Consider the following 8,733-nt stretch of genomic DNA (forward strand, 5'->3'; position numbering starts at 1 on the left):
GCCTAGGCAACAGATTGAGACCCTGTCTCAAAGCAAACAAACAGCAGCACCAACAAAACCACCAAAAAACAACAGCAACAGCAACAACAACAAAGAGGTAGCTAATTTATAACAGCTTAAACAGGATTTTTGATGACATCGAAATTTGTTTTCAAGAGTGTGTTTATTTAAGTGTCATATATAATTTGCTTTCGAGCAGTTTATAGCTTTAATATAATGCCATTTGGTACAAAAGTCAGTATGTAGAGCAATAAAGTTGATTAATTTGGATTTCTGAGACTTTGAGGCTCTTCTGAGAATATTTTCCAGAGAGAATCTTGACAGAAACAGACTGTTGTTTGCATTACTATGAACTTTCTATGACATTGAATTTAATTTTAAAATGCAGCTGGATAAATTTTCCAACCTAATAATTTTAACTGTTATTTCTTTAGTATTTTGGTTCAGTCAAAAAATCTTTTTTCCTTTTGCATAAACATGAAACCAACTTGGCTTCTGTTAAAAAAAAAAAAAAAAAAAAAAAACTCTGAAACTTCTCACTTTAAAATATTTTACTAACATGATCTTAGAGGTTTTGTTTTGTTTTGTTTTAAGCATTTGGACTTAATACAATAAATGGCCTGTGTAGATAAAATGCTAGCATGTCAGAGCTAGAATATAGCTACACATCATAGCCAGCACCTTCAAAGACTTTGGAGACAAGATCAGAAAGCAAATTTTGACTGTCTCTACGCCTCTCAAATCTAGTCAAGGAGAGGACGCCCTGGAAGAAAACTGAGATATTTCAATGATTTTCCAAAAACATTTAGTTACCAGAAAGTTCAGTGGTTAGTTTATGTTGCACACACTGTCTCCATTTAGTCTTAGAATGTCTCCTCTGATATAACAGCCTTAATTTTACTGTCAGTGTCTCCTTTTCTCCAGCGTTGGGGCCTTTGGCAAGCAGGAAGCCAGGGAAGGGGGCCAGGAAGCTGAGTTTTCATTCTGAGCACCTCTTCGCAACTGGCTCACACCAAAGTCTGGGTGGGGACAGATTCTTGAGCGAGGCATGTGGATGGCTCTCGCTGCATGGACCCCTCTCTGCATGCTCCTCTTGACGCCGGTGCCCCTCTGAGACCCAGGGTGCTGTGCTAAGGGTATTCCTGCGCATGTTCCTCTGCCCAGAAGCTCAGCCATACCAGGGATGGGACTGTGGGTCCTCATGCCTTCATCCCCATGCCAGCACAGTGCCTGGCTATGTGAATGCTGATACCAGATCTCATCGTGTATTGTTTTGTTTTGTTTTTTAAAAAGAAAGTAAAACTCAGAGAGATTAACTAATATGCCAGGTTATCCATCAGTAATCAGGCCTGGCTAGAGCCAGCTCCTACAAATGCTGCTGCCTTGAAGCAGGATCAAGCCCACCACCCCACCAGGCATCAGCCCCACCACAGGGGCATCAGCCTGGCCAAGGAAAGCCACCTTTTAATCTTGGCTCACTGCAATCTCTGTCTCCTGGGTTCAAGCGATTCTTCTGCCTCAGCTTCCCGAGTAGCTGGGACTACAGGCACACCCCACCACAGCCAGCTAATTTTTGTATTTTCAGTAGAGACGAGGTTTCACCATATGGGCCAGGCTGGTCTCAAACTCCTGACCTTGTGATCCACCCACCTCGGCCTCCCAAAGTGCTGGGATTATAGGCATGAGCCACCGTACCCAGCCAGTTTTAAGCATTTTTAAGCAGGGAGTTCTTAGAGATCTGCTTCATTAATCTGTCATGAATATAATTCTGGGAGATAAGAGTTAAGATTAGTTTCTTCTAGTGTGCCAAAAAGTATATTATTTGCTTTATGTGAAAATATATCTCATACACACACGTATGTAGATATTCAGCCATGGAGAGGATAATGCAGAATGTTAATAGACATCTTTGCCTGAGGCTGGGGCCATGTTCACAGGGTGTGATGTCCCCAGCAGCACAGGAAGGACTTTGGCAGTCAGCAGACTGAGCAGCTATTTGTCCTTGGGCTTTGCGACAGTGAATCTCTCCATGTGAGGACAGGCAGTGCCATGTCACAGCTCTATGAGGACAGAACTAATAAAATTTAAATCGTTCCCATGGAAACCTTCGCCAGGTCTCCCCTGCGTGCTGCCCTGGGGACCTTTTGTGATGAGGGTGCGTCATAGCATCTCCCACCGTTGAGCCACGAGGGTGGGCAGGGGCAGTACGAGGCAATCACGTGCATGAAGAGACCGAGACCGGGCTTTGGGATGTCTGCTCTGTCCTGATGTCAGAAGCTCTTCACAGCGCAGGAGGGGTGGGGAAAGCAGTGGGAATGGAAGGGTTCCTAGCAGGCAGCGCTGCCCTTCTGGGTCTAGCCCCAGAGCTATACCGGAAGGAGAGCAAAGAGCTGTGAGGATGTCTCTTCCCATGCGGTGTGGTGTTTAGTGCATGGAGCTCTTGCACCCTGCGGGGTGGGCAGACACAGGGCCTCCTGCCTCATCAGGGACAAAGCTGGGCTCATCCCACAGCATGCGCAGACGGCAGGCAGAGAGCTGTTGGCAGCGTCGCGGGACGGGATGGGAGCGTGACCGGAGCCAGCTGCCTTTGGTGTTTCCTCCTCACTGCTCAGTATGGCGCTTAGTGCCCCAGGCTGGCACATGTACCCGCTCCCTGCTTCGCTGTGGGTCCTCAGCACAGGGAAACCCCAGGCATCTGCCCCCAGACATGTGACCCACAGACAACAACTGCATTTTCTCAAAAAGCCACCTTGTCACACCTGAGAGCTAAGAGCAGTCTTAGAACAGCAAACGCTGAAACTATCAACAAATAAGAGCTAATTTTGTCCATTCACTCAACATTGGGAGCGTCCTGGGGATTTTAGATGATCACAATGAAGATGAAGAGAGACGGCACCGGTTCCTGAGCTCCAGAGTTCCTTGTTATTATCAAGTTCTTCACCTTCCACCACCCCTAGCAATGTGACAGTTTTGTGCTGTTGATTAATTCATGCTTTAAAAAAAGGCAGGGGCAGTCAGGTGAGATCAAGGGTCAGCCAGCCATGGCCAGTGGGCCACATTCAGACCAGCCCATGGCCTGCTACTCTCAGTTTTCCTAGAACATTCATTTCCAGGTCACCGTATCTGCTTTTGCACTGCAACAGCCAATCCCAGTCGTTACGACAGAAACCCAGGTACAGTAACATGGTCCTCAAAGACACATGATTCCTGGCTGACCCTCTACAGAGAAAGTCTGCCAGCCCCTGGATGGATGACTAGATCATTTCAAAGTTAGACCCTTACAAGATGGTGTGTAGAGAGCTGAACCTGGCTTCCCCATGTATTTGGGGAACATGGTAAACACACAGGACCTTACACATACGTATGCGTGTGCACACTCAGGACACCCAGCAGGTGATTTGTCACTACCTTGCTCTTGGTTACATGGCGATACGTATAGGAGAAGTCTGGGTCCACGCATGGCACCAGCCTGTAGTGGATTCCAGCGAGTAGGAATCACATGTGTGATGCAGGTGAGCAAGAGCCGCCCGGCTGCCAGTCACATTTGTGAGGACTTGTCATCGCCTTTCGAGTTGTCTCTGAAACTCAGTTGTCCTGACTTCTTCCCAGGAAGACCCCTGCTGAGAACTTAGGAACCAGTGGCCCACCAGAATGCCTTTGGGAATAGCCCACGTTGCGTGGCCTTGGAGAGCTTTCTGGTAGAGCATTCCTGTTCCCGGTGGTGTCCCCTCACTGAGAAATCAGCGTCTCACTGGACAAGAGGGAAAATGAAATGAATAACCAGGCTCACTGCAAAAGGCAGCCAATAATGTAAAGAAATGCAGCTCTTGGACAAGGATGTGAAGAAATAGGTGTGTCAAGGTGTCCTGTTTTTACAAATAAACTTATTGGCTGATTCCATTACATTGGGCTTCTTAGAAATGTGCCCTGTGATTCAGAGAGAAAATCTGGCCCTTGAAGGGTTAGTTTGACTCAGTATCTAACTTATGGCTTGGATTTGAGAAGGGCAGACCATCTGAGGCGGGTGAGCCGTTTGGTTAGAATAGTCCAGCCATCTTCCTTCCCTCTTCCTTTCCGTCTTGTAACAGCATTTTCCTGGTGCCGGCTGTGTGCCCAACACGGAGCCATCAGGGGCCTGGCTTCCGAAAGCTGTCCCCTAAAGGAGGCACAAGATCTAGTGTGATGTGCTTTGTTCAGAGAAACCCGACAGGCAGGTGGGCCAAGTTTTCCAGAATGTGGAGGCCTTTGAGCTGTGAGCTGAGTCTCAGAGGCAAACAGGGCTGGCCCAGGGCCCCAGGGGCATTCCAGAGGCAGAAGCAGCATTCCTAAAGGATGCCTGGGGTGTCTGGAGGTCTCTAGCCACCCTCATGCATGAAGGGAGACTTTGGGAAGAGCTACAGTGGAGGCGGAAGGGCGACTCGGGCAGCTCATCAGTTGGGGCTGCTGGTGCTCGCTGTGTTACCTGGACGTGTCCCTCCCTGTCCCTGCACTGGCGGGGCTCCTTCCTCTGAAGCCCACGTGACCCTCTGGCCTAAGTTTGATTTGCCTATTTTGTCTCCCTGTACCAGAGGTGCTGTTTGATCCCTGTCGGACGTGGTGCCCGGCGTCCACCTGCCAGGCTGTATGTCAGCTCCAGGACGTGGGGCTGCAGACCCCCCAGCCAGTGCAGTGTAAAGCCTGCCACATGGAATTCTGCTCCACCTGCAAAGCCAGCTGGCACCCTGGCCAGGGCTGCCCGGAGACCATGCCGATCACCTTCCTTCCCGGGGAGACCAGGTACCCTTTGTATGCAAGGTGCCACCAAAGGCGTGGGCTGTGGGCCAGGAGAAGCAGGTGTGCTTTCTTCTTAAAAGTGCCACTGTGGCGTAGGTGGCTGTGACTGAGGCAACTCTAACACAAACTCTGCCTCTTGAGCCTCACTCAAGCCTGTCATTGTTTGTATGTCTGTTAGTTTCTTTTTGAGAACCGACTATGCACCAGGCACTGTGTGAGGCCCTGGCAATAGAAAAGTACATGAGAACCACACTTAACACGGCTTGGCTGGCATGACAAATGTAGCATGGTTTATTACTTTTAAGTGTTGTAAGTCCTACAATACCTGAAGTTTCTCCAAGACTTCACTGTGTTGAAGGTGGTCTGAAATGGGGGTGCAGGAACAAGAACAGGAGTAGGGGTACTGGTCATAAATACTGTATGGAAGGGGGTGGGAAGACACTTACTGACTCCCCAGGCCGCCTCCCCTGCAGCCATAGTCGAGCTGTTTGCCCGGGAGGATGCTGCTGCACCTCACTCTGCACCTTGACATTTCCTAGGCTGATGCATAGGAAGTTGATCATACCCAGGTCTTTTTGTTCTACAAAATCTGCAAGGTCACATGGCTCCACTGGACACTTGTCCCTGGTCCTGTTGAAGCCACAGTCCTCATAGAGGAGCTGCCACTCTGCCCACTGCCCTCCCAAGGGTGTGCCCACCAGCTGCTCCCTGTACTACCCTCTTTCCATTCGACTATCCCCAGCTCCCGTTCCTTTCCACCGGACTCCGTGCCTGTCCCAGCCCCAGACTCTCTCAGGTTCCCTGCCATATACCCCACCCCTGGACTCCTTCTGGGCAAACCTCTGTTCCTGTACCTGGAGTGCCCTGCTCCACCCTCCTCCTTTCCCTGGGGGCTCCTGCCACACTTTAGGTGGTGATCATATCCCATTGTCAAGCTTCCCAGTTCCCAGGACAGGGCTGGGGGCTCCACCCTCTGAGTTCCTGCTGAGATCGTCTGCATTGATTACAACCCCAGACGTACTGGATTTGAGTTCTTCCACTGACAGGGCGGACTCTGCCATCAGGCTGAGCTCCGACGACGGGGCCTGTGTGTGTCTGAGCCGCCCGCAGCAGGCAGGCAGCTGCAAGCATGAACTGCTTGTACTTACACTTCACTTGCACTTGACATCTTAGAGGCTTGGAAACTTTAGATGGGGGCTGGTGAGTGTTTGGAGCCTGATGACTTAGTTTTCTTTGTCTGTGACATTCTCGTCTCATTTAAATCATTCTCCAAGGACGGCCTAAATCAAAATTCAGAAATTTCATTTTGTGGAAATTTAAGAATCAGAAGATGTCACATAAAAACCGGAATTTCCGGCTTCTCCAGGAAATCTGAATTCCCAGCCTCTCCGAGCCTACCTCGCTGTGCTGGCAGACAGCGCAGGGCAGCAGAGAGCTGCCCTCGCTGGAGCGGCCTCCTGGGCCCAAGCCCCGCAGTCCTCACCACCCCGTCTTGTACCCTGGAACTGAGGCTGCCTGTCAGCTGCCATTTATAACTGTGAAGACACTCTGCTATTTTTTATATTGGCTTTTTTTTTTAAGGTTAATCTTCCCCCCACCCATGCTTTTATCCAGCTCCTGACCGCTTCACTCATTAGCATCACTGCCTACCTTTTCAAGGTGCTGGGCTACACATAGATCATGATTATACTGTCAAAACTCTTGTCTGCTTTTATAATTTGAGTTTACAGTAAATGTTATTAGTAATAATTTTAAATGCAATTCATACACTAGGAAATATTTGAAAACTGTTGTCTATACCATGCACATTTTTTATGCATGGCGCAGTACACCAGAACTTGCATATCTTAACTGTTTTCACTTTAAACAATCTCCCCAGGAGACACTGTTCACAGTGTTCCTGCCATTTCTTTCAAAATTAGCTTATGAGTCATATGAGAAAACTGGTTTCATAGCTTTAAGGTCACGCCTGGTTTTCAAAACAATGTTATCTAACCTGAAAACCAACCTTGATTGCCAGATTCAGTGTCTCATGACTTCCAGCTTTTTGCAAAATGAAAGTCATTCTCAGAAGGAGGCCAGGGCTAAGGTTTGCTGGGGGCCGACTCTGGGCTTCGTCCCTCTGGGGATGTTTGCACGTGTGTGCTATCTCCTTTGCTCCTTGCAGCAACCTTCATTCAGTCTTTATCACATTCTGTGTGGCCAGGTTGGTCTGCAGTTTGCTTTTATTTATTTTCAAAAATTTATTTATTATACTTTAAGTTCTGAGGTACATGTGCAGATTGTGCAGGTTTGTTACCTAGGTAAACATGTGTCATGGTGGTGGTTTGCTGTATCCATCACCCCATCATCTACATTAGGTATTTCTCCTAATGCTGTTCCTCCCCAGTCCCCGCACCCCGTGCTATTCCTCCCCAACCCCCCACTCCCCAGGCCCTGGTGTGTGATGTTCCCCTTCCTGTGTCCATGTGTTCTCATTGTTCAACACCCACTTATGAGTGAGAGCATGTGGTGTTTGGTTTTCTGTTCTTATGTCAGTTTGCTGAGAATGAGGGTTTCCAGTTTTATCCATGTCCCTGCAAAGGACATGAACTCATCCGTTTTTATGGCTGCATAGTATTCCATGGTGTATATGTGCCACATTTTCTTTATCCAGTCTACAGCCATACCACCCTGAATGCTCCCAGTTTGTCTGCAGTTTGCTTTTAAATTGGAGAAACATTTGAGCTAGTGATGACTGGGTTATTGTTCAGTAGTCATTATAAATAATAACTACTGTTTATCGAGTGCCTGCTACTTATGTGCTGGCTTCCAAGCGAAGCATGTGCAACCTCTGTAATCCTCACAACACCCTGCAGAGACCGATGCCATTAGCCTTATTAGTCTGTTTTGCAGACGAGGAAACTAAGATGCATAATACATAAATAGCACAGTGAGGATCTGTCTGTTTGAAGACTGTGCTCCTCAATGTGAGGACATTCTGCTTCTCACTCCGTTGCCTTCTACGAATGTACCAAACCATCACAATTGGTTGGAATGTACACCCCCAGTGGAGGACTGTTCACTACCAGTCATCAGACAGCTCACACTATAGTGAAACTACATTCGATGCTCATGTCCACCAGGAAGTTTGTGAGAGATCCTTCCGCCAGAATGCACTCAAAATACTTCAGCGAATAAACGTGGTACATTCTGAAAAAGCTGCTCCCTCCAAAGCAGTCATTTTCTCCTGCTGATGCTGGTTTGATTTAGTGAGTTCAAACAGTGTAGCAAGGACACCCCAATAATCAGATAACTTCTCCTGACAGTTTGTCATGTATTCCTTCAGATGCTTTTAGGAATATTCTTACCTGTCTTTTAAACACTAATAACGTGACATGAGTCATACCTGATGTCTGTGTTATCTTCCTTTAGCCATGTTGAACTCCTGCTACCCTTTATCAAGTGCTTCCCACAAGCTGCCCCCTGCACTGTGCCCCCGTCAGGGTCTCTCCTCTCACGGGCACACTGATGGGAAGGCTGGGCTTGGAGAGCTCCCCACGGCTAGTTGGTAGCAGAGCCAGCCCTGACCTCCGCTTAAAACCCTTCATGCCAACCCTGCAGACCTAGCCAGCCTCTCAGGGAAACAGTTTTGTAAGAAGAGCCAGGTGGATCTAACCAAGTGAACAGTGTGCGTTTATGTGTGTGTATTGGCAGCATTTGTTTATTTTTTTTATAACAGTTTGCTGTTATAAAAAAATATTATATACAATAAATAAATTTATATACACATAAAATTTATATCAATCCTTTGGAAAGTGGACAGCTCTGTGAATAAGGACACAACATTTGGCCTTATACTATTATTCAGATACCTCCGTTATAAGAAGACTTTCGCTGTATTTTCTTTTGTTTATATATATATCTATCTAAATTTAGATGTGTGTCGATGTTGCTTTTTTTTTTTTTTTTTTTTTTTTT

At 47.5% G+C, this 8,733-nt stretch overlaps 1 protein-coding gene across 7 annotated transcripts in view; it reads left to right on the forward strand.

Annotated features, from left to right (window-relative positions):
* RNF144A (ring finger protein 144A) overlaps positions 1-8,733 on the forward strand; it is a 161,607-nt gene that overhangs the window by 96,492 nt on the left and 56,382 nt on the right. For all 7 annotated transcript variants that reach the window (XM_037743269.1, XM_037743266.1, XM_017542003.2 and 4 more), the window contains one exon: positions 4,569-4,776. In XM_037743269.1, coding sequence (XP_037599197.1) covers positions 4,569-4,776 — 208 coding nt within the window. The remainder of the gene's footprint in view (positions 1-4,568; positions 4,777-8,733) is intronic.

This window comes from Cebus imitator, unplaced genomic scaffold (assembly GCF_001604975.1).
Source record: "Cebus imitator isolate Cc_AM_T3 unplaced genomic scaffold, Cebus_imitator-1.0 Scaffold139, whole genome shotgun sequence".
NCBI classification, from domain to species: Eukaryota; Metazoa; Chordata; class Mammalia; order Primates; family Cebidae; genus Cebus; species Cebus imitator.